Consider the following 27228-nt stretch of genomic DNA (forward strand, 5'->3'; position numbering starts at 1 on the left):
CCATTCTAATTTTAATATCAAAATAAAAACATATAAATAAAGATTTAAAGATGATTTGAATATCTGGAGTTATTGATTCCCTACTTATATTTTTTAAGTGTGTATAGTTTTGAGAATTGCTTGGATGGACTTCATGAAAGTAAATTCATATCAAGAAGTATTAAATGATTACAGAAAGCATAAGAATTACTCTGTGGGAATGCAATAGTGAAAAATAAATGATTTGTTATGGGTTTGCATATGAACAATTTTCTCCTACCAAACTTATTTCCCAATTTCATCATACAGGTACCAAGGCCAGTAGTTTTCAGCCCTCAAAGCCTTGGACAAAGCCTATCAGTTGGTAAGAAATGAGCACAGAAACAATTCCCATGTTACAAGATTGAGGAGCTGGTGCTGGATGATAAATCTTTGCACCCAGCCAAAATTTCCCACCACTTAGCTTCATCTGCATGCCCAGCACAAAGTAGCTGCCTCTGTGAGTAGGTGCAGTCATCCATACCAGAGCATAAGATGTGGCAATTACAACACAGGCAAATCTACAGAAGTGATCAATATTGTGTACACAAAACAAATTACTTACCCTTGATCATCATCTGTATCCTGTAGTTTATTCAGTGATGGTATCGGGAGAGTTACAAAGAAACAATTGATTTTGGACTCAGATGAAAACTGTCTTTTATACATGATACAAAAAGACGTTAAATTACTTCACTAAGTTTCTTCAAGGTTACATGAATTCAGTAATTGTTTTGGTGGCTATTTTATATCAAAAGGTAAGCAAAAGGTTGAAGAAGGCAATGGCACCCCACTCCAGTACTCTTGCCTGGAAAATCCATGGACAGAGGAGCCTGGTGGGCTGCAGTCCATGGGGTCGCTAAGAGTCGGACACGACTGAGCGACTTCACTTTCACTTTTCTCTTTCATGCATTGGAGAAGGAAATGGCAACCCACTCCAGTATTCTTGCCTGGAGAATCCCAGGGACGGTGGAGCCTGGTGGGCTGCCGTCTATGGGGTCACACAGAGTCGGACACGACTGAAGCGACTTAACATAACATAAGCAAAAGGAGGGTGTTGAGGAATATTGAAAAATGTCAGGGAAGTTTGATTCTTTTAAATCATAAAAATGTCTCTGTTAAGTCCAAATAATTATGAAGCAGACAGATCTTGTCATTTTGGATAGTATCTATTTAAGAAAAAGTTTACAAATATTACAGGGTGCTAATTCTGAAGTGCTAAGCTTTTGTTCTTGCAGATTCTTAATAATACACATTTAATAGTATATTTACAAGACATGGTTTTGTTGACCAAAATAAAAAGGGAAAATGAGGCAAACTCAAAATTGCCAAAAGATAAGTTTATGACAACGACAAGCTAGAGGGGTGAGATGGGGTGGGAGGGAGGACCAAGAGGGATGGAACATATGTATGCGCTGTGCTCTGCTGTGTCACTCAGTCCTGTCTGACTCTTTGTGACCCCATGGACTGTAGCCCGCCAGTCTCCTCTGTCCATGGGGATTCTCTAGGCAAGAATACTGGAGGGGATAACCAATCCCTTCTCCACGGGATCTTCCTGACCCAGGAATCAAACCGGGGTCTCCTGCATTGCAGGCAGATTCTTTACCAGCTGAGCTACAAGCGAAATCTGAAACATATGTATAATTATAGCTGATTCATGTTGATGCATGGCAGAAACCAGCACAATATTATAAAGCAATTATCCTTCCATTAAAAATAAATAATTTTTTGAAAGATGAATTTATTCAGAAATAGCAGAGGAATTGCAACTTGGGACATGAAATCAATAGCAAATAACAAGCAAGTCTGTTTAGGGCTTGAGGTTAACTGTATTTATGGGCAGAAACATAAAGAAGGGAGAGTTCAGTTAGAATTTTTTTTAATGAAAAACCAGTGGAGACATGCCTTGCTACTTCCCTACGCAGACAAAACCAGCCTCACCAGACAAACAACTCAGTTCCGCTTATTTGTTGAGACCAAACTGACCTGGGTCATTTTTTGTTCATCCCTCTGGAAACCATGAAGGACATTTCCTGAGGTTGGTACAAGGCAACACCTGACCCACTCTCTCTCATTTAAGAAATACCAATATTACTAGTTTTCAGTAAATCACATATTTATAGAAAATCATTTTTCATTTCTTAAGTTTTTGTCTTCCTGAGGGGATGTATTTGAGATTTTTCCATTTTGCATTCTCTGGTTCCATTTTATTTTTTTAATTTTTAAAAAAAAATTATTATTATTATTATTTTACTTTACAATATTGTATTGGTTTTGCAATACATCAACATGCATCTGCCATTGGTATACACGTGTTCCCCATTTTAGATTGAAATTCTTTTACAATATCAATATGTCAGCAAACTCAAGGGGTAAAAATGACAGAATGACATGAAAATGACAAAATAAAATTATTTTATTAAGTGATTTTTAACTTATAGTATCATCTAATAAGTTCTTCCCAGGTGGCACTAGTGGTAAAGAAAACCCCTGCCAATAAAGGAGACTTAAGAGACACGGGTTTGATCCCTGGATCAGGAATATCCGCTGGAGGAGGGCATGGCCACCCACTCCAGTATCCTTGCCTGGAGAAGCCCATGGACAGAGGAGCCTGGTGGGCTACAGTCCATGGGGTCACAAAGAATCAGACACGACTGAGAGTCTGAGCACAAGTGAAAAACGAGGATTGCCCACAGTTATTTGGATGAGGCTGAGTACTTCAAAATAAAATATTTTTCTCCTTTAGTTAGAGATAGTAAATCAAACACAGCTACTTAATTATTTTTAGCAACACGTTTTTCGGTGAAAACTTTAGTCATTTTATAGTCATGTCATAGTGTGCTTTTTCCCCAAAACATTAAAAGTCAATTAATTTCATTACAAAGTGATCATAAAATTCAAAATCAAATCATTTGTGGCTTAGTTGGCCCCTAAACCTCTAAAATTGAAGTATTTTTCAAATAATGTTTTTCTCAATATTTTTTAAGTTTGAATTCTTAGCTAAAGTAATAAATATTTCCATTATATTTATATTACTTGAAATAATATAAATCAATAATTGTTTATAAATCTCAACTTGAGTGCTTACCTTAGGCTAGGTAATAAGAGTATCTCATAGGCTTAATCTTTTGTTAAGTTGAAATATTCCAAGACATCCTCAAGTTTTCTTATTCTATATAAGTATTAATATCATACAAATCAGGGAATGGCAGTCTATAAAATTCAGGAAATTTTCCTTTTGGAACTGTATTTAATTTTAAAGTGAAAAACTATCTAGTCTGTTAGATCATGAAATTAAACCTGTTTGTATAGAGAGAAAAAGGAAAAATATGTCTCTGAGTAGAACTCTGTATTTCTTTGAAATGTGACTAAATTACAGTGCAATTTCTTAGATTTCTGCTATTACTTAAGAAGACAGACATTTTAACTCTATTGCAACATTTTTATTAATAGATATAAACAGTAGAATGAAATTTTATTGAATGCTAGGATAGTACATAATCTTTAATTATAAACCAAATAACATTTTTTTCAGAACCATTTGGTATAATCTCATATTGATCCACCACAGTTAAAGCTGACCTGTTCCTTCAAATAATATAGACTGGAGAACAACCCTATAAAATGATCAGAGATCAAAATGAAATAATAGTTATCTAATGCTCCACAGAGTAAGTGTTGTCTGTATTAAAAATTTCCCAGCAGGTACTATTTAATTTGCTGAATTTTCCCAAAATATGTCCTTCAGATTCCAAGCCTTGGATTTTGATATCACCATTATCTCAGATTTATTCAGATGGAGAACGACTGACTTATGTATTTTTCTCAGCCAGGATCTAATCTGAAGAAGAAGTACACAGTGATTTGGAAAGTTACAGATAATCATTAACTGTATCAGATCCTTGGAGTAATGACAGATTGCTCCAAGGATCTTTACTTTACTTAGCTAGTGCTAAGTAAAGAGGACTTGAAAATAACAGAGCAATAACAGATATAAGGAGCATGCATTATCTTAAGAGCTGAGACTGAGCATCCAGAAAGAGACTCCAGGACTGAAACCAGGCTGTTGGCATTGCTATGGTTCACAGAATTGCAGAAAATTCTGTGAACTCCTTTGCTGAACATCTCAGGACAGTCTTCACGGAGGAGTGTACCACTGGAGGCACTTGATTACACACCATCCTGGGGGTGCTGAAGGAAGCTCCTGGCCACTGGATGTTTTGACCACCATATATTTTAGGAGATGTTCTGTGAACAAGCCACTCACACTGCAGTGTCATCAGCAGTCTGGTGCTGTGACAGTTGCATATGCTGCAAAGTTGGCCCCGTAGAAAGAGCAGGCTTTTCTTGGTTTTGCTGTTCTCCCTAACATTTCCCAGGCTTTCCAGATGGAACAGTGGTAAAGAATCCACCTGCCAAAGCAGGAGATTCAGGAGATGCAGATTCTGTCCCTGGATTGGGAAGATCCCCTGGAGGAGGAAATGGAACCCATTCCAATAGTCTTGCCTTGGAAATCCCATGGGTAGAGAAGCCTGGTGGGCTCCAGTCTGTGGGGTCACAAAGAGTCACACATGACTGAGCATGCATGCACATTGGTATTTCCAAATATCCAAAGCAATTGTAGGAGGCAAAAAGAAAACCCGGAGAACTCATCACCATGCTGCTCCTCAAGCCCAACTTCCCTAGTCCATCTTCCTTCTTCTCTTCAGCCTTCTTATGCTGGATTGATATGTAGTATTTGTCATTCAACCCAGCTTAGGTCTGCTTGCTTGAAGCACAGCAAAGCCATCTATGGTCACCAGGCAGTGGTGAAGGAAAGTACAGTATTTATTGCCAGGCACCAAGTAAGGAGAACAGTCAGCTAGTGTTCAAAAAAACTCAAACTTGTCAGTGGCTTTCAAGGAAGAGTTTTTTAAAGGCAAGGCGAAGGAGAGGGTCGTATGCAACTGGCTCATGTACATCCTTCTGATTGGTTGGGGGTGAGGTAACAGGATGGTTTTTCAGGACTCTCAAGTATCAGTTTTCTGTTTCTACTGGTCTGGGATCTATGTGCTGGTGGTCAGCATGTAGTCAACTTCTTCCCTTTTGGGGGTTTCAGTACCTGTAAAACAACTCCAAGGTATGGCTCAGAATATGACTAAGAGCTCTTGAGGAATGAAGTGGCCTTGACTCTGTTTTTTGGCTAAGTTAATACTACTTTGTCTTGCTTGATTGTTTTCCTAGGACATGGGGGATGGTGTGTCTGTCCCTAGGAAGGCCCAGAGGGTGCTGCTCAGTTTCATATCTAGGGTTTTCAGCTGCACCCAGAAGTAATGGGGAGAAAAGTTTCTACTCCATTTCCCTGACCAAAAGTCTAGCTTTGCATTTAAACTGGTTTTCTCTAAGCACAATTTCTCTGGCCTTTAAATTACTATTTTGAGACATTATCCTCTAGTTTTTAAAAGAAAAAAAATTTTTTTTTTCTTTTCTGGCACCTACATTGGTGTTTCTTTTTTATTTTTTTCCTTTCCTTTTTTTTCCTTCTTTTTCTCTCTCTTCATCTCTTTCCCTTTCTATTTTTCCCTCCTTTCCCTTTGTTCACTTCCTCCTCTGTCTCTCTGTCTTTCCTGTCCTTTTTTTCTTAAGTAATTTAACAACTGTTTATTTATCACTAACTTTTCCAGTGATATCACCTTCATGTTGATATTGGTTTTGAAATATTAAAGTGACAGGGAAAAATACAACTGTGGCAAATTAAAATATAATTTGTCTACACAACTCAAGTTTTGCCAAAATAAATGTTTTCATCATCAGAAATAATTTTATTATTTATTTTAAAGCAATGTAACTGGTAGCAAAATGGTACATAGACTATAGACAGAGTCAAATCCCATAGGGTTACAAGAACTAATATTGAGTTCATATTTTATTTTCATGTGCAAGTGTAAGTAATTTAAAAAGGCAACCATTTGTTAAAAGGCTTTTATAAGTGTGTTTTTATTTTTTAAATAACAGAAAGACTAATAAACTATCATCATTATAGCAAGCTGATCTGAATTGTGTTAAATATTAAATTTGGATTAATGTTCATAGTCAAAAATAATTATTTTAAAATTTATGAAACACATTTTTTATTTTCATAGGAAATATAGTCAGGCCCTACCTAGAGTAAAACCCTAGTCTTGGCAACCGTCATAATGCAAAAATACTCAATTTGAGATATTGGAGGAAAAAAATTTCATAAAACCTTACATTTATTCCTAAACACAACTGTAATGGGTAAAGACATCACAACTCAAAGAAACATCATACTTAAATTTCAATGTGCAAATATGAAACAAATTCATTAAATTTATTATTGTTCTCCATTACATATATTAATTCAATTCTGCCTTCAGTTTATAATTTCTATGTGACTATGTTTGTCAACTGTATTTCACCTGTGTTTATAACATATACACATGTATAAGCATACCATCTTTGTTTTAAGTTGTGTTTCTATTTCCTTGTTTGGTTAAAGAGAATTAAATATAGGGTCTCCCTATTTTAGGGGAAATTCTTGGTGTTCATGTTGTTCTAAACTGAGAGTAATATAAAATACTAAACAAAAACAACAACAAAAAAGGCATTTCATATACTCAAAGCCAAATTATACAATAGCTATAATCTATAATTTCACACTTTATATTTTATATTCACAGAATTATGAGGGAATATTAGATTTTATTTATTTGTTACCTTTAATCCTATTTTCTTTTTATCTGCTTCTTTGTGTAAAGAAATGATACCACCTTTCTAGCTTTAAATGTTCTACTTTCTGCTGAATTAAAATTCAAAGTAAAATTCAGGAAAAAAAATTTGGAGCAAAATATCTTTAAAAATTTTTCAGTATCTCTTTCGTGGGAATGACAACACATTCCAACTACCTTGCAAACTAAGCTCTGTGTTTTTCAACCCGTTTCTGAAGGGGACTAAGGCAATACAGGTAAGAGCACTGGAGTCATCAAGGGTCAACTTTTCTTTTATAACTGTCCAATTTTGTATGGTCTGCATTAAATTTAAATGGCAGAAACCGCCTTTTCTTTTTGGCCACACCACACAGCTTGCAGGATCTTAGTTCTCTGACCAGAAATAGAACCCAGGCCCTTGGCAGTGAAAGCACACAGGCCTAACCACTACACCACCAGGCAATTCCCCCAAGCTACCTATCTTTATTTTGCATGTTTTCCGCACAATGTTAAAGTAGAGTTAAATTAGATAAAAATTTTGATATAGCATTTTTTGGAATATGATTACTTTAATGCTAAAAGCATAAAGGAGGACTTCTAATGTTTTGAAATTCTTTGTATTCTATAAAAAGCATAATTATGCTTCTTTTTAAGTATCTTTCTAATGAAACAATACTATATAGATATATAAAAAAATGTTAAAGCTCAAGATTTTAATGAAAATCATTACTTAATATTGCAGCTTCAATTTTTGGAGTAAACTTAAGTCGACAAATGTGTTTCAAGTATTTTCCCTATGTTAGGTATTCTCTTAGGAGAACAATATGTTAGGAGAACAATACATATTTGCTTTTATACTTTTCTTGGCATACAGTGTGTGTCAAACATAAAGTTAGGGAAAATTTCATGTTGTTAATATTTATTTTCGTTGGTTTTGATTTCTTCAGAGTAATAAAACATGCTGTCAACATGGCAAATTCTAAAATGGATATCATATCATATGAAAAGGCAACAAAAAGGTTAAAATGACTGAAAGATTCATATTCTAAAGCAAACTATGATTTTTACACAGAAGTCAGCCACATAAATTTATCTGTGTAGAGAAGACTAGACACAGTATGATGAGCTGTTTTTATAGAACAGCATTGTAATAGGACACATTTAATTTTAAGAGGAGCAACCATCTTTTATGTTCATTGGGATGCACCAAACATAGATTTCTAGTTTACTTTCATAAAGCCTTAATACTTTTTTAAAAATTGGCTTCTACAGTTTGCATCATTGTCAAACAAGGAAACATCAGGTTTAAATTTTTGTGTTCTGATTTAGGTTTTCAAAACCATTCCATTGATGTCTTTCAAATATTAATAGGAGGAGTACCAACAAGCAGTACTTCAAGTTTCAAAATACTCTATACTTCCAGGAGAATAGATTTTTTTAAATATGAGAGAATTGGATATATTTCAATCTAGTTTAGTTCATGCCAGCAATGCTCTTTCTTTCCTAAGATCTAAAGTTGTTTCAAGCAACATCCTTGGAGGGAAAAAAAAAAAACAGTTTATTATTTTCTTTTTATCAAAGCTGAGTTTCCTCTCGAGAGTCCTGAACCATGGTGTTGCAGATGCTGTTTTTTCGACTGGGTTCACTGTTGGGTAGGTAAGCCAGTGGATCCGGTCGGATTAAGTATCTAATAAAAGAAAACAAAGTAAATGACTGCAGTAGCAACTAAAGGCAAAGCTCATCCACCCTGACACATTAGACTGTTACTTAAAGTTTATTTGTTTAGTGTTTATGTTTATTTGTTTAGTGTTTATGGTTATCAAAACTTGTCTTTATATAATGTTGGTGGAAGGACTTGCAGTTTATTTGGTCTGTAAAATTTTGCAGGGCTTGTATTATTTCTATACCTAAAAACGTTGTGAAAATGAATATGGATGAATGATGAATCATTATCGTTCAATTACAATCCATCGCCATGTTCACCTTATCAAACATTTATGTTTTATTCTAGTATTTTGTTGATCCATTCTTTTTCTTCCTTTGACGTTTTTATTTTGTATTGTGGTATAGGCAATTAACAACGTTGTGATAGTTTCAAGTGAACAACAAAGGGACTCAGTCCTACATGTACATGTATCTATTCTCCCCCAAACCCAGCTGCCACCCAGGCTGCCACATAACATTGAGCAGAGTTCCATGTGTTATACACTAGGTCCTTGTTGGTTATCCATTTTAAATATATTGATTTATTATTTTTTACTTTGGCTATTTTTCTATCAAGGAGACCTAAATTCTAGCCATGATTATATCACTTGATTGTTCTTAGTTTTATCATTCATAACTATTAGTAATTTGATCAAATAATTTCTATAGTATTTTAATTTAAATATTTTATGATTCTAAAAAAATTAATGATTTCAGAAATGCTATGAAGAACAGTATACATAGATAATATTTTAAATTAATTAACCTAAAATTCAGGTTATGCTATATTAAGGAATTGGACAAAAAAATTATCCTTAATTCACTCTATTAATAAATAGGTAAATGTTCATCTGCCAAACTCACACATTTCAATGTTATAATTTGTTTCAAGAAGCATGGTTTACTTCAAACTGCCTAATGATATGAGTATCTGTTTCTTGAGCTTCTCTAGACTACAAGCTGGATCTGGGGATATGAAAAGCCACACTCTCTGACCCCTGCAGAGGATTTAATTTATGAAGCAGATAAAAGGATGAAAAAGAAATTCCAAACACCACAGAAAGATGAAAAGAACAGCAGACAATGGGGGAATGTTTTATTGAGGGGGTTAGGTTGATGTCACTCCAGGTAGAAGTGGAGTGGAGATGGGACTGAGAAAAAAGTTCCATCCCAGGGATGGCCTTGGGATGTTGAGAAAATGAGTTGACTTCAGAGGACAGGTTAGACCAGGAAAGGACAAGAGATGAATTTACAAAAGAACCTAGAAAGATGCTAGTGAAGGACTTTCAGCTTCAGGATAAGTTTCCATCCCTGTTCTAGAGGCAGTGGGAAGCCATGAGCACTTGGAAGTGAGGTGGAAAGTGAATACATGTAACACAGCTCCTAAAATGTCTTGTTCAGGTGCAAATGCAATGAGTATTTCATCACTTTGTAATAATGTTAGGAGTCACACAAATAAATGGAGAGACTAACTTAAAAGTGGGAACTATAATGAAGATTTGTACTTCTCTTAAAGACCAAAAGGAAGATATTCATAAATACGTCCGAATTAAAGGACATATTTATGAATATTGGATCATAGATGTTCTTTGCTTTATTGACAAAGGCCAAAGCCTTTGACTGTGTGGATCACAGCAAACTGTGAAAATTCTAAAAGAGACGGGAATACCAGACCACCTGACCTGTCTTCTGAGAAATCTGTATGCAGGCATGTGAAGCAACAGTTAGAACCAGGCATGGAACAATGGACTGGTTCCAAATTGGGAAAGGAGTACATCAAGGCTGCATATTGTCACCCTGCTTATTTAACTTCTATGCAGAGTACATCATGAGAAACGCTGGGCTGGAAGAAGCACAAGCTGGAATCAAGATTGCTGGGAGAAATGTCAACAATCTCAGATAAGCAGATGACACCACCTTTATGGCAGAAAGCAAAGAGGAATTTAAAAACCTCTTGATGAAGGTGAAAGAGAAGAGTGAAAAAGCTGGCTTAAAATTCAACATTCAAAAAACAAAGATCATGGCATCGGGTCCCATTACTTCATGGAAAATAGATGGGGAAACAATGGAAACAGTGAGAGACTTTATTTTCTTGGGCTCCAAAATCACTGCAGATGGTGACTGCAGCCATGAAATTAAAAGATGCTTCCTCCTTGGAAGAAAAGGTATGACCAACTTAGACAGCATATTAAAAAGCAAAGACATTACTTTGCCAACACAGGTCTGTATAGTCAAAGCTATGGTTTTTCCCGTAGTCATGTATGGATGTGAGAGTTGGACCATAAAGAAGGCTGGGCATTGAAGAATTGATGCTTTTGAACTGTGGTGTTGGATAAGACTCTTGAAATTCCCTTGGACTGGAAGGGGATCAAACCAGTCAATTCTAGAGGAAATCAGTGCTGAATATTCATTGGAAGGACTGATGCTAAAGCTCAAGCTTCAATACTTTGGCCACCTGTTGCAAAGAACTGACTCATTGGAAAAGACCCTGATACTGGGAAAGATTGAAGGCAGGAGGAGAAGGGGCTTACAGATGATTAGATGGTTGGATGGCATCACCAACTTAATGGACATGAGCTTGAGGAAGCTCCAGGTGTTGGTGATGGACAGGAAAGCCTGGCATGTTGCAGTCCATGGGGTCACAAAAGGTCGGGTAGGACTGAGCAACTGAACTGAACTGATGTCCTTTAATGAAAATGAGAAGAGCAATTTAAAGCACTGTAGTCTTATTTTTTTCTCTTAAATGAAAGTTGAAATTCACATGCTTGGATCTATTGACTGGATTTTGTTATCCATGCACCTGCTGTATAATTACTGTGAATATCAATAGCATGGTAGATCAATGAAGAAAACTAACAGTGCCCATTAAACTTTTTATTGCCATATTATCTTGTGATTCATGGTTCTTTGAATCAAATTAATGTTGTGCCTTCAATTAAAACGAACTTTTGAATGTGGTTCTTTAGAAAACCATAAATAGTTTGGGTATAATCTGTTATCCCCTGAATTCATTGATTTGGCTGCAAAAGTCCCCTTCCATATTATAATCACTACTAAACTTATGAGTCTAATAAAACAAATTTCTTCAATGTGCTTTTTGTACATCTTGTCACAGTAGCTTTTTTTTTTTTTTGCTCCAGTTATCCTAAAATTTAATTATCTCAATGCCCAAAATATAGAGAATGGCAAAGAAGTTTTTTTTTTTTTAAATAGTAGTCAATTTGATGTTTAAGCTTAAAACTAATACACATAATAGTATCTAAAAGGCAGAAAATCCCATGCCTATTTTTCCTATATATATTGTAACATCCATATTTTATTTTTATGTTTGAGTTTTTAAAAGTTTTAGGAATTATTTTGAGTTACAAAATCTATTTGATAGAAGGTGAGGTACATATACTCAAAAGGTTAACATGATCTTAACATTTCATGACATATAATCATGGAAAATAATCATATTAGTCTCAAAAAACTTATGACTTGTTATGAAATCAAAATAAGGTATGATTAATTTAAAAATATATGTATAATTGAAACTTTGAAAAAGAGGCATACAAAAGTTGGGACTACATGCCAGACTGGATAACTAATAAAAATTGCCTGATTTTATGGATCAAAGAAGGAAAGATATGTGTAAATATGGACACAAGAAAAACAGAGCAGTTTTATCATATTTTAATTACATACGAAGTGCAGTCTCCAGAATGCACAGTTGAAAGCCAGGTGCATCACAAATAAGATATTTTCATCTAACTTAAAGTGCTCCATAAATTCATTATCACTACTGGATATAACAGCTGCCTTAAGACAATTAGCAGCTGGAATTATCATCATCTGATTCCTCAAAGTTCTAATATGTTAACTATCAGATGGCAAAAAGGAAAAAAAAAAGACATTATTATACTTGCTAGCTGTATCTTTGATGCCTTATATAAAATCCTTTCACACTGATTTTGGGTCAGAGTTACTTCTGCTGATGTTATTTTTCTGAGAAGTTTTTGAAGCACATTCGTCTTTTGGCCCTAAAACTGAGTACTACTACTCAATAGGCCAACATTCATTCTTCTTTTTCTTCTTTAAGTATCTTATCTTTTAAAAAAATAATTCTTTTAAGTTTCATTCATTTAGAAGATGAAAAAATAACTAATTTCTACGTAGAACTAGCTTCTTTCCAAAGCTCAGAACTATATCCCCCTAAGCTTTCTAGACATTTTTATTAGCGCATTGAACAATGCATCGAAACCCCAGCTCCTCATCTCTCTCTCCTCCTCACCCAAAGACTGCTCTTTTCTGCTTGGAAAAGTGCCTCACCATCTTAACTTGTTTCAGTTAAAGAGTAATTTTTTTTTGTTTGCAACCACATAGATTCTAACTCTTAAAACCATGTGAGAGCCATTATTTTCCAATTCCCAGAACAATGAACAAGTTTTACACTTGGCCTCCATAAATTTATTCCATAGGCTTTTGCCTTTACAACCCTCATCCAGATGTTATGACAGAATCTTATCTCCATCCTGCCAATCAATTCCATTGCTTCCTAGACAGCTCTTTCAAAAAAAGAAGAAAAAGAAAAATGAACCCTTTCAATCCCAGCTGAAATCTCCCAGAAAACTGGCAACATCTACAAGTAAGCTTCTAACTGGTAGCATATTGTTAATACCAACTTTAGTTCTAAACCACTTGGCATGGATCCACTTTACGCTCTGCATCACAGAATGTCCTCACACTTCCTAGTCACTGGCCTTATTGCTTATTTTCCTGGTTATAGGCATACACATCCTGTGGACCTAACACCCACCAATTCTTTTGAATCTTTGGCATTGGTTTTATGTCACTAATACAATCTGGAGTTAACTACCTTGTGTAAGCAGGCCTTGGTCTAGAAACACCTTAGAACCCTGGATCTTGGGGGCAGCTTCTCATAAGGAATTTCTTTCCTAGGCTTACATCAACAGCTGTCAAAATGACTTTTCTAAAATTGTGCTGCTTTCTTGCTCATATAACCAAGTGCTCTTATTACCTAGAAGATTGAGTATAAATTCTTTATTTTCTAATCTAAGGTCCTTCCAAAATCAGGTTTAATATGTTTCCAATACTGTGAAGAACTGACTCATTTGAAAAGACCCTGATGCTGGGAAAGACTGAAGGCAGGAGGAGAAAGGGATAACAGAGGATGATGTGGTTGGATGGCATCACCGACTCAATAGACTCAATAGAGTTTGAGTTGGCTCCAGGAGTTGGTGATGGACAGGGAAGCCTGGCGTGCTGCAGTCCATGGGGTCACAAAGAGTTGGACTCAACTGAGTGACTGAACTGAACTGAATATCATGTTTAACTAGTTATTAGCAATGCAAATGCTAACAATACAAAGCTTTTACTCTGGTCACACTAGGCTCTGTAGTATTGCCAGCTGGCACACATTATGTGATGCCTAGGTACTGCATTTTCTCAAGCCACCTCCATGTTCTGGAATGATCTCTCCTCTCCACCTGCACAAATCCTATCTACCCTAAGAGTCTAGTTCAAGTCCTCCATCTTTATAATCAGAGTAACTCACAATGATGCCTTCTTTCCTGAGTTTAGAAAAACACTATCTCATTTAATCCATGCTTAACTCTTGTGAAGAAAGGGAAAATCACTAGACCATTCAGGTATGACCTAAATCAAATCCCTTATGATTATACAGTGGAAGTGAGAAATAGATTTACGGGCCTAGATCTGATAGATAGAGTGCCTGATGAACTATGGAATGAGGTTTGTGACATTGTACAGGAGACAGGGATCAAGACCATCACCATGGAAAAGAAATGCAAAAAAGCAAAATGGCTGTCTGGGGAGGCCTTACAAACAGCTGTGAAAAGAAGAGAAGGGAAAAGCAAAGGAGAAAAGGAAAGATATAAACATCTGAGTGCAGAGTTCCAAAGAATAGCAAGAAGAGATAAGAGAGCCTTCTTCAGCGATCAATGCAAAGAAATAGAGGAAAACAACAGAATGGGAAAGACTAGGGATCTCTTCAAGAAAATCAGAGATACCAAAGGAACATTTCATGCAAAGATGGGATTGATAAAGGACAGAAATGGTATGGACCTAACAGAAGCAGAAGATATTAAGAAGAGATAGCAAGAATACACAGAAGAGCTGTACAAAAAAGATCTTCATGACCCAGATAATCACGATGGTGTGATCACTGACCTAGAGCCAGACATCCTGGAATGTGAAGTCAAGTGGGCCTTAGAAAGCATCACTATGAACAAAGCTAGTGGAGGTGATGGAATTCCAGTTGAGCTATTCCAAATCCTGAAAGATGATGCTGTGAAAGTGCTGCACTCAATATGCCAGCAAATTTGGACAACTCAGCAGTGGCCACAGGACTGGAAAAGGTCAGTTTTCATTCCAATCCCAAAGAAAGGCAATGCCAAAGAATGCTCAAACGACTGCACAACTGCACTCATCTCACACGCTAGTAAAGTAATGCTCAAAATTCTCCAAGCCAGGCTTCAGCAATATGTGAACCGTGAACTTCCAGACGTTCAAGCTGGTTTTAGAAAAGGCAAAGGAACCAGAGATCAACTTGCCACCATCTGCTGGATCATGGAAAAAGCAAGAGAGTTCCAGAAAACCATCTATTTCTGCTTTATTGACTATGCCAAAGCCTTTGACTGTGTGGATCACAATAAACTGTGGGAAATTCTGAAAGAGATGGGAATACCAGACCACCTGATCTACCTCTTGAGAAATTTGTATGCAGGTCAGGAAGCAAGAGTTAGAATTGGACATGGAACAACAGACTGGTTCCAAATAGGAAAAGGAGTTCGTCACGGCTGTATATTGTCACCCTGCTTATTTAACTTATATGCAGAGTACATCATGAGAAACGCTGGACTGGAAGAAACACAAGCTGGAATCAAGATTGCCAGGAGAAATATCAATAACCTCAGATATGCAGATGACACCACCCTTATGGCAGAAGGTGAAGAGGAACTAAATAGCCTCTTGATGAAAGTGAAAGTGGAGAGTGAAAAAGTTGGCTTAAAGCTCAACATTCAGAAAACGAAGATCATGGCATCCGGTCCCATCACTTCATGGGAAATAGATAGGGAAACAGTGGAAACAGTGTCAGACTTTATTTTTCTGGGCTCCATAATCACTACAGATGGTGACTGCAGCAATGAAATTAAAAGACGCTTACTCCTTGGAAGGAAAGGTATGACTAACCTAGATAGCATATTCAAAAGCAGAGACATTACTTTGCCAACAAAGGTTCGTCTAGTCAAGGCTATGGTTTTTCCTGTGGTCATGTATGGATGTGAGAGTTGGACTGTGAAGAAAGCTGAGCGCCGAAGAATTGATGCTTTTGAACTGTGGTGTTGGACAAGACTCTTGAGGGTCCCTTGGACTGCAAGGAGATCCAACCAGTCCATTCTGAAGGAGATCAGCCCTGGGATTTCTTTGGAAGGAATGATGCTAAAGCTGAAACTCCAGTATTTTGGCCACCTCATGTCTTCACATGAGTTGATTCATTGGAAAAGACTCTGATGCTGGGAGGGATTGGGGGCAGGAGGAGAAGGGGACGACAGAGGATGAGATGGCTGGAATACATCACTGACTCGATGGACATGAGTCTCAGTGAACTCTAGGAGTTGGTGATGGACAGGGAGGCCTGGCGTGCTGCGATTCATGGGGTCGCAAAGAGTCGGACACGACTGAGCGACTGATCTGATCTGATCTGATCTGATCTAACTCTTGTGACAAAGTCATGCTATATAGATCACACTTTTAAAGCAGCACTTTAACACTTTTATAAACATGCATAATACAAATTACTACCATAGATCCTTTCCTCATAAAGATTTTGACCAATTTTACCCTGGCTTTGAAAAGTCTAAGGGATTTAGAATTAGCTAGTGTGGGATATTTTAGGTTTTCCTTTGAACTTCTTTCTTCTTTTTATTCCACAGATTTTCTATCATTTGTCCAAATGTATATGTGCTCAGTATATTGAAAACAAAATTCAAGCTGTCTTCTATACCTCTACCATCCTATGATGCTTTTGTATAGTACGACACACAGCAATACACAATGCAGTGCACAAAATGCATTTGTTTATTGAACACCAAAATTAGACTCTGATTTTCTAAGTATTTATATCACAAGAATAATATGAGGCTTTATGGGGAAATAAAAATATAAAGCTAAATAAATCTGTGGTTTTCTGAAAATACAAGCCTTATGTGAGCTACATCAACTTACACAACATCATTCAGCTCCAGTCTGGTGTCTGGAGATGGGTTTATCAGGATGTAGGACAGGGTATTTTGATGATCATTCATTTCATCTAGAAGATAAATAAATGCCAAGTTAGTTATACCACTTACAGAAAATTATGGGAATTACTGCAGAGCATCTTACCTTCAAACCACATAGCTGTCAATAATAACTTGCTATAGTTTTGCCCACAGCATGACTGTTTATATAACTTCGACTATTTTCAAATTACTGTCACTGGAAATATCTGACAGGTACTCATTTTTTATTCTAATAGATGTTAAAAAATAAAGTATCTAATTCTGTTCACAACAACCACAGTTAAAAGCTACCTTGTAAGCTATTACGCTAATGCTTTTTGTAAGTCTAAAAAAGTATTTCTATTACAGGAATGGCTAGACAAGATGTTTACTTGATTTGCTATGCTTTAATAATTATAAAAAAATGTGGTTATAGATGGCCATCCCAGACAGGAGCATTCATATGGAAAATACTGCAGAAAAAATCATCTAATGACATTGTGTTTTAAAAAACACAACAGATATGTATCTAAATAGCTTGAAAACCCTAAGTACATTTGACTTCCTTACATAATATGTCTGATATAAAATGGTAGTATTCTGGAAGAATGCAGAGTTCTGTGGATCAGATTTAACTGTAAGTTTCAAGGGGAGTGTACCACTGGATCATTTGCTTTTTCCCTAAAACAATTTATATTCTAAAAATAAACAGCTATGCCCTCTAAGTTTTGTCAATTCACTCTGAAGACATCATCAGACTTCAAGTTTGGAGAGTTGACTTGACATTAGAAAGGAAAAGAAAACAGCTTTGGGATTGAGGTTTTATAGTTTCCAAGGCTATGAGAAGGTGTAAATACAGAGGCTTGCGGATACATAGTCAATAAACATTAATCCTCCCAAGGGTAAAGATTTTAAGCTGGAAGGGCACTGTATCAAAACCTGCTCTAGAGCCGTAGTCCTCTCTAGCTACTTCGGTTAAGATAAGCTTGGCTCCTAAAAGTGGTATTAAATTTTCCAGTTTCATCCAAAAATCTAAAACTATATTTCATACCAATAGGGATAGATCAACATGAAAATAACTGCATAAAATTAAAGATAATTTTTAGGCCAATACATATGATTCTAATAATTTTCTACACTGGAAAATATATATTATTTTCATAAAATAATATCTACCACAACGTGCTTCTAACTAGAAACCTGTCATTGGACTGTGAAAGATAGTATTTTCAGTTATGATCTTTCAAGTTGATATGCAGATGTGACATTTTTAAATCTATAAATAAAAATCCTTATCTTACAAGGCAGTTAAACTGCAATATAATTGAAGCTTCCAGTAAGTTTGCCAGTAAAATTATTATAATCATGAGATTATCAAATTAATATTCAAATAAAGGAATATATTCAATTGCATAACCCCAAGGCAGACACAAGGAATTGTATCCTGCCATGGGGATAAGGTTGCCAGGCAAAATAGAGAATGCCCTGTGAAATCTGAAATTCAGACTAACAATTAACAAGTTTAAGCATATTTATATACCATATATTGAATGTAACATGCTTGTACTAAAAATCATTTGTTGTTTATCTGAAATTCAAATTAACTAGGCATCCTATATTTCTCTTTGCTAAATCTGCCAATCATACTAGCGGGTGTATGGTTTCGGCTAATTTAAAATGCTGGAGCTTGGAATTCCAATGAGTATATGACAAGCTTACTCCAAATAAGGTGTGATTTTACCTCAAAGCATATTGTACTGGCAGGAGATTACCAGAATCCTTTTTTTATACAGAAAACAATTTTAATGTATGTATTCTTCTTGAAAAATTTCTCCTTTGTATGAATTTTCACATAGGCTAAACAAAATAACAGCAGTTAATACTGCATCCTGGAGACTGAAGCATGATGCCCTGAAACATAACAGGTCATTAGAAAATCTCCACCTCATTTGGCTCTCAACTACCATCTAGTTGATAACATGAAAAAGTAAAATAAATACACTTCTGTACAAATTCCAAAAGGTTTTGGAAAGACCTTATTTATTTTCATTTTAATTGTTAAATATACTACTTTAAGAACTTCCCAAGTGCTTCAGCGGTAAGGAACCCATCTGTCCATGCAGGAGACAGTCAGGCAGATGCCCTAAAGGAGGGAATGGCAACCCACTCCAGTATTCTTGCCTGGGAAATCCCATGGACAGAGGAGCCTGGCGGGCTACAGTCCAGTCCATGGGGTCACAAAGAGTCAGACACGACTCAGCAACTGAGCACGCATACTACTTTAAGCTTAAAGGTACTTCACCTGAAGTAATATCTGAGATTGAAGAAAAATGTATTGAAAATATTATCTGATTTAAAAATAAGTGTGGTTTTCAATTTTGCTGCCATCCTCTAGTACTCCCAAATGACTTACAGGAGGCATTTTTATCATTAGTTGTTCATAATTTATCACATGATTTTTGTTATTTTGTTCTCCAGTTTGCTCATTTAATAATGTTAACTAGTCATGATTGTGCTTCCCTGGTGGCTCAGATGGTAAAGAATCTGCCTGCAATGTGGGAAACTTGAGTTCAGTCCCTGGGTTGGGAAGATGCCCTGGAGAAGGGAATGGCTACCCACTCCAGTATTCTTGCCTGGAGAATTCTATGGACAGAGGAGCCCGGTGGGGTACAGTCCATGGGGTCACAAAGAGACACAACTGAGTGAATTTCACTTTCACTTTCAGGTATGATTAGTCACAAATAATCCTAAATCTGGAGACAACAATGAACAAGACAGGCCAAGTCTACAGATTCACCTATAACAAGTTAGCTGTAAACATTCTATATGATTTTAAGCATCTTATTTGAGTTATCTTAGGATATTCATTAACATTTTGTTGAAATTCACTAATTCCAAATGCACATGCAATGAGTTTTGACACTGTATAGAATAATGCAACCTCTACCGTAATTATGACATAGAACATTTCTGTAATGACAAAAAGTTCCCTCCTGACCTTTTGCAGTTAATTCCTTCCTTTCATGCCCCAACTTTAGAATCACTGATTTCTAGAGACTTCACTCTGCTAGGATCTTACAGTGTGTTTCTGTAAGGCTTTTTCTTCCCTTCGTGAAATCTTTTTGTTGAGTATCCAAGCTGTTGCATGGATCTACTTGAATATTAATGCAGTCATTCAAGTTTTCCTTAGAATCGTGATTACATAAAATATAATTATATGCTTTTACTTTTAATCTATTTCTTTCTTTACATTTTAAGTGTTTCTTTTGGACAACATAAAGCTGGGTATTGCTTCTTTTAATCCCATCTGATGACTTCTGCCTCTTAATTGAAATGTTTGAAAAGTGAAAGTGAAGTTGCTCAGTTGTGTCTGACTCTTTGCAACCCTGTGGACAGTAGCCTACAAGGCTCCTCCGTCCATGGGATTCTGCAGGCAAGATACTGGAGTGGGTTGCCATTTCCTTTTCCAGGGGATCTTCTCGACCCAGGGATCAAACCTGGGTCTCCTGCATTGGAGGCAGACATTTAAGCTCTGAGCCACCAGGGAAGATAGTTGAAATGTTTAAGCCATCTATATGTAATATAAATATTAATATTGTTGCTGTCACGTGCATATCTTTGATACCCCGTGGACTGCAGCACAACAGGCTTCCCTGGTATGAAGTATCAATATAGTAGGATTTAAATCTACCATCTTGCAGTTGTATTTCACTTGTTCCAGATGTTCTTTGTGCCTCTTTCTTTTTTCTCTGCCTTCTTTGGATTAATTGAGGTTTTACACAGTTCTTATAATCATTCCATTTTATTTGAAACATTGGTTATCAGTTATATCTCTTTGTTTTCCTTTTTTGTAGCTTCTCTAGGTCATTGGTTGGCAATTGCTTTTAAAAGAACCAAATAGTTAATATTTCAGACTTTTCAGGCCATATGAGCTCTGCTGTACTTAAACTTTTTCAACTGGAAAGTGGAGGCAGCCATAGAAAAGGCAAATATCAGTAAGAATGATTACTTTTATTTTTTCCCAAAACTGGCATGCTACCATTTCCTGTCCCTTGCTCCAGGTCTTAAAATACACAGCTTTAATTTTTCAGTGTCTACTCTTAAATAGCACATCACTTTACATGTAATTTTACAAACTTGCGTGTGTGCTAAGTCACTCCAGTCATGTCTGACTCTTTGCAACCCTATGAACTGTGCCTTCAGGCTCCTCTGTCCATGTGATTTCCCAGGCAAGTGTACTGGAGTGAGGGGCATGTGCTCCTCCAGGGGATCTTCCCCAACCAGGGATTGAATCCATATCTCTTATGTCTCCTGCATTTGCATGCAGGTTCTTTAACAATAACACCAACTGGGAAGCCCTTAACAACTTTACTATATTCTATTTCTTCCTTATTATTTATTATTGCCACACTTTTTTTTGCTTCTATATATATATTATAAACCTTACAATGTTTGTCATAAATGGTAAATTATTTTTGAACAAAATTTTTAAAATAGAAATGTATCTTTTACATTTGCCCATATGCTTACTTATTTTGTTTAGATCTATAGTTCCACTGGCATTATTTTTCTTCTGTCTTAAGAATTTCTTTTAACAATTTCTTTCATCCTGCAAGCTGTTGTTGACAAATTTTCTCAGCTTTTGTTTTTTAAACCTGTCCTTATTTGCTTTTAGTTCAGAAACATATTTTTACTATGTATAGTGTATTAGGTAGACTATTTTTTTCAGTACTAGAAACAAGTTTCTCAGTTGTGATTTGGTTTGAGAAGTTTCTGACATGAAGGTCTCTACTGTCCTTATGTTTGTCTCTTCCTTATGAAATGTCTTTTTTCCTTCTGCACTTTTTGAGGTATTTTATCATTGACTTCCAGCAATTTTTTTATATTGTGTCTTGGCATTATTTTATTTGTTATATTTATATTGTTTGAGCTTCACTGAGCTTCTGGGATCTTGAATAGAGTTCCCACCAAATTTGGACAAAAAATGTTGATCATTAGTTCTTCAAATATGCATTCTCTTCCTCCTGTTATTCCAATTATGAAATTACTCCATATTATACCACATGCAGCTAGCACCACTTTTTCAAGCCTTTTACTTTTTCTTTTCTTCTCTATTCTGCATTTTGGATAGTCTATTGCTATGACTTTATGTTCATTGATGTTTTTATTCTGCAGTAGCTATTTTTATGTAAATCCCATGCAATATGCATTTTACTTGGAAAATATATATTTTTCCAAGTAAAATATGGAAAAGTAAAGTATTACAAATTCTAACCTATATGAGCTTCATGTCTTCAATTTTTCTCCTTATTATTCTGTTTTCCTCTACCATGTTGAACATATAGATCATATTGTATTATAATAACTACCTCAATATTCATATTTTATGAATCTGTTTCTGTTGACTGATATTTTTTCTACTGGTACTGGTCATATTTTCTTGTTTGGGGTCCATTTACATGACTTTCAGATTGTAAAAGGCCTAAATCATTTGTTAACCTTTTCTCGGGTAACAAAATTATATGCTGATTTTTTCCAACACCTGTACACTATTGGTTTATTTTTTTTCTAGTTGTTTAAATTGAGGCTATAAACAATCATCATAATTGGAAACTTCTTCTTGTTGTTTCAATGCATTTAGAAAGCTCATTTTTGCTCTCATTGACTATTTATACAAACATAATAAAATGCTGAAATCATAAACTGTTGAAAGTAAAATGTTCATTCAACTAATTAAATTTTTTCTCAATGACAAAAATATTTTATTTTATTCAAATGTCCACATTTTTCTTAGACATATGCCAAAGCACAATATTTGATTTCCAGGTGTAAGGATAAAATGCATGTATTATTAAGTGCAATTAAGTTAACCGTGGAGTTAAATTATGTAAAAATATCGACATCATTGAGAAATTAATGTTCTGGGAAGGTCATGATACAACTCCATGAAACAAAACTTTACAGTTTTACTTTACGGAGGTATAGAAAATTCATTGCAGAAATAATTGCGTTTACCATAAATCATTATCAGCTCAGCAGTTACCTCTTTTGAAAGCTTCATTACTTTATCTATTAAGGAAACTGCTGAGTTTGTTTCTTTCTACTAACATTCCATATACAGAATGAGATTAACATAAAACCCCTGGTTTTATCCTCCTGTGTCTGCCTCCTTGTGAGAATGGGTCAGTTCTGGAAATACAGAATAACATAAAATCATCCTTTTCTGGAAATCTATACTGGCAGTATAATGATTGTACATATCAATATATTTTACTCATACTGGGAAATGGTAAATTATATATTTCACAAAACAGTAAAAATTCAGTATCTGTCAGTTTCTTTTGAAATAATAAATTATTACTTACATCATTATAGTGATCTCAGATACTTATATTGGCTTTCCTGGTGGCTCAGACGGTAAAGCCTCTGTGTGCAATGGAGGAGACCTGGGTTCGATCCCTGGGTTGGGAAGATCCCCTGGAGAAGGAAATGGCAGCCCACTCCAGTATTCTTGCCTGGAAAATCCCATGGACGGCAGAGCCCAGTAGGCTACTGTCCATGGGGTCGCAAATAGTCGGACACGACTGAGTGACTTCACTTCACTTCACTTCAGATACTTCTATTATTCCTCCCATGTGCTAAATGTTGTAAAATATTTCAGAAAAATGTCTAACTTTGGTGCCTTTCCCTTTTTGGTAATATGTTTCAGGACAAATTTATAATCTTTTACTAAAAAATGTACTTGACCTATTGATTAGAATTTGGGGGAATTTTTAATGAAAACACATGAAAATGATCAATGATTTATAAAAGAGTCTGAAAATAGAAGTTGAGGATATTATTATTACTATTACTGCTACCACCATCACAATATATATCTTAGGTTTGGGTGGGAATAACAATTCTTTCTTATTGATTTTGCCTGTTTCTATCCCATAAAGAAGAGAATGCCTAAGAATTAAAGTCACCATGATAACTATAAAAACCAGCTCTTGCTTAATCTGTTAATTATTTCAGGCAAATTATAAACTTATTTAACATAGAAACTAAGGCTTCCTGATGGATGTAATGAAAGCCACATCTAACTAGTAGTTACCTCTGTCACTTAAAAGAATTTCTTTTTTCCCCCATTGATGTTCCTTTGTTTACTAACCATATGAAACAAAGGGATCCATGTCAAAATCAGAACCTGCAGCACTGGTCATACCAGGGACACTTACTTGCCAATTTATAATGGCAAATACATTTATATAATATATAAACTATATAATTATATATATGTAATATATAACTATATATATAAACTATATAAATATCAAATATTTAGTGTGTGTCATTTTAATAGTTAAGAATATTTCAATAGTTATTAAGAATAATTTTAGTGAGTATCAGAGCCAAATAAATTGTTGAAGAATGATGCCAGTTATTAACACAAAATAATGATTGTATATGTATATCTATAGTACAGCTTATAGATTGAAGAATCTTTTGTCCTTTGCATTCTATTATTTTATATCACATCTCTTTGGGAAAACCTGATTACCTTATTTGTTGGTTAAAAAAAAACATGATGTTCAGGGAGACAGTGACTTATCCAAGGACACATGGCCAGTTAGTATACAATACCATGAAATTTGAGGTAAGTTTTTAAAATTATATTGAAGACATTTTCCAAAAAAAAAAAAATCAATAAAAGACAAGCAGAATTTGTAGGTCATCACATTAGTTAATTTCTCAAGATATGCAGGTTCTCATTCTGTCTCCCAAACCCTTGAGGCCAGATGTGCTCCACTAGTAACTTTTTTAGATTTAGGGCACAGAATGTATTTCATGTAATATTCTCAGTTGGGTCTGAAGCAGCAGGGTTCATATTTCTGCAGCAAACATACGAATATTCACAATAAATTTGATCAAAGATCCAAATAGTTTCAAGCAGTTTGGATCAACTTCTGTGTTTAAACAAGTTTTGGTGTCAAACCTACTTAAAAATTCAGTATGAAGAAATTTTGGATTTTAAAAGTACAAGTAAGAGATTATATACCTGTAATCTAACTAATGTACTTTGGAGGATAGGCATATGTTGATCTTAGACAGCAACATGCACAAGCATTTACATTATTTCAACCTAACCTGTAGAGACAGGCTATATCAGGAAATATTAAAAATTTATCCTCTGTTTTTAAAGAATTACCTTTCTTTTGGAATTGAACATGATAAAAAAAATAAGTAAGAGATAATCTGTGCCTTCAGGAAGCAAGGTTACTTGTCAAAAGTTAACAATTTAGTGACTTTTTAGATTTTAAGCATTTTTCAGTGTTTATGATTTTCTATTATTTGAGATATAATTAAAATTTTCTTTAAACAGTATAAAAATAACATTTCTAATGTATTGTTTATAAAGCAGCATGTTCTGGAAAGTTTGATAATTTTTCAGAAAGAGAAAGAAGATCTGGGAAAGGATACTGCTGAAGACAGATGAAGGAAAGTAAGAATCCTTTCTATCTGGTAGTGTCTCAGCAAAGGGGTAGAGAAGAAGTGAACTGAGAGCAAACATGAGGTGATGATGCAAAGACATGGAATGTAATTAGTAGATAAAAGAAAACACAGGAGACAAATTGAGGAGTAAGGAGTGTGTGTGCGCACATATATGGACTTGTGTTTGTTTTAGGATTAAGGGAAGAGGCCTGATTTCCTTAGAAGAGGAACTAAGAGAAAAGAAAGGGAGAAATACGACATATTAGGAGAGGGGGTTTAGATAATAGAATTTGGATTTGAAAGAACTAGGAAGAAGGACTAAAAGTAGAAGGAAATAATCCTTTCTTTTCATCTGAAACAAACAAGTTAATTATAAAATTAATTCAGAAGAAGAAATATCTAAATATAGCTAAGCAAATACTGACAAAGAAGAGTGAAATGTCCCTAGCCCTACCAGATATGAAAATACACTATAAAGACTGAAATTAAAACAGTGGGTGATTTTTGTCAGAACAGGCAGACAGACTATTGTAACACAATAGAAAGTCTAGAAATAGACACAATAACATGTATGAATTTGAGATCTGCTAAAAGCAGGATCTAAAAATCAATGGAATGGGGTGTGCATTTTAGTAAATGCTATCACATAACTAAAGGCTTCCCTGGTGGCTCAGATGGTAAAGAATTCACCAGGAATTTGGGAGACCTGGGTTCGATCTCTGGATCAGGAAGACCCCCTAGAGGAGGGCATGACAACCCACTCCAGTATTCTTGCCTGGAGAATCCCCATGAACAGAGGAGCCTGGTGGGCTACAGCCCATGGGGACACAAAGAGTTGGGCACAACTGAGCGACTAAGCACAGCACAGCACATTATATAACTCAATGTAGAAAATTGTCTTAGAAAATACAAAAATGTGTTCCCTTGCCTACCAAATATACCAGGATAAGTTCCAAATAGATCATATATTTGAATGCAAAAGGTGAAACCAAATAAGTAATGAAAAATGTGGAAGAATCCCCCTCTAAATTGGAAGAGAGAAAGTTTCTTTTGATCTATTCAAAATAGATCAATAATAATTTAAGCAATTTAAAACTTAGATTAAAATATTAAATAACAGGAGTATAGGAAAAAACTAGTCTGAGAAAGAAATATCTGCAATTATTAGCCACAGTTCTAATTTACCCAATGTGTGTGTGTGTGTGTGAGTACTCAGTTGCTCAATAGTGTCCTACACTTCGCGACACCATGGATTGTGGCCCACCAGGTTACTCTGTCCATGGGATTTCCCAGGCAAGAAACTGGAGGGGGTTGCTATCTCCTATTCCAGGGGATCCCCCTGATCCAGCAATGGAACCTACATCTCTTGTGTCTCCTGCATTGGCAGGTTGATTCTTTAATCACTGCGCAACCTGGAAAGCCCCCTCTAAATTATTAAAAACAGAAATAAATCTATAAAACTGGCCAGAAATGAAAACAATTTACTGAAAATGACTCTTAATCACATGAAAAGATGCTATACCTCATTATAATAAGAAGGCACACTGAGATACTACTTAATCTATTAGAAGGGCAAAACACATAAAAGTCTAACGACTTTCTGCTGGCAAGATTTTGGGAAAATAGTCCTTCATATATTGCTGATAGAAATGCAAAATCATACACATTTAAGGATGAAAAATTTTCTAATAGCAAAATTATATACATTTAATCTCTAATCCAATAATCTCACTTTTAGATATCCATCCCAAAGGTACACTAGGAAAAAATACAAAAAGACGTATGCATATGCCTATTTATTGCAAGACTTCGTAATTAGAAAAGGCATGAAGGACTTGTTTAATAGACTATTAAACCTCTATACAATGAAGCACTAGACAGCTACAAAATGAAAAACTATTTCTATATTCTACTAAATCAGTGATCTCCAGGATATACCACTAAGTGGAAGAAGCAATGTGGGAAAAAGAAAAAGGAACATATCATGCTGCCAACTACATTTTAAAGTTCATATTTATACATGGAAGAATATACCATAA

At 35.3% G+C, this 27228-nt stretch overlaps 1 protein-coding gene across 9 annotated transcripts in view; it reads right to left on the reverse strand.

The window, feature by feature from the left end:
* Window positions 1–5796: 5796 nt before the first annotated feature.
* KCNT2 (potassium sodium-activated channel subfamily T member 2) overlaps window positions 5797–27228 on the reverse strand; it is a 431812-nt gene continuing 410380 nt past the window's right edge. For 5 of the 9 annotated variants that reach the window (XR_015143756.1, XM_086345575.1, XM_086345574.1 and 2 more), the window contains 2 exons: window positions 16680–16764; window positions 5797–8412 (listed from right to left, as the gene is read on the reverse strand). Coding sequence is in view for 5 of the 9 variants with exons in the window: in XM_086345575.1 (XP_086201701.1) it covers window positions 8301–8412; window positions 16680–16764 (197 nt within the window). In the remaining 4 variants the exon portion in view is untranslated. Of the gene's footprint in view, window positions 8413–16679; window positions 16765–20509; window positions 20596–27228 lie in introns of those variants that run through there. The other 4 variants (XR_015143755.1, XR_015143754.1, XR_015143752.1 and 1 more) reach the window with 3 other exon arrangements.

The sequence above is a fragment of the Bos grunniens genome, chromosome 16 (genome assembly GCF_055505025.1).
Source record: "Bos grunniens cultivar Pamir isolate PY7600 chromosome 16, Bosgru_T2T1.0, whole genome shotgun sequence".
NCBI classification, from domain to species: domain Eukaryota; kingdom Metazoa; phylum Chordata; class Mammalia; order Artiodactyla; family Bovidae; genus Bos; species Bos grunniens.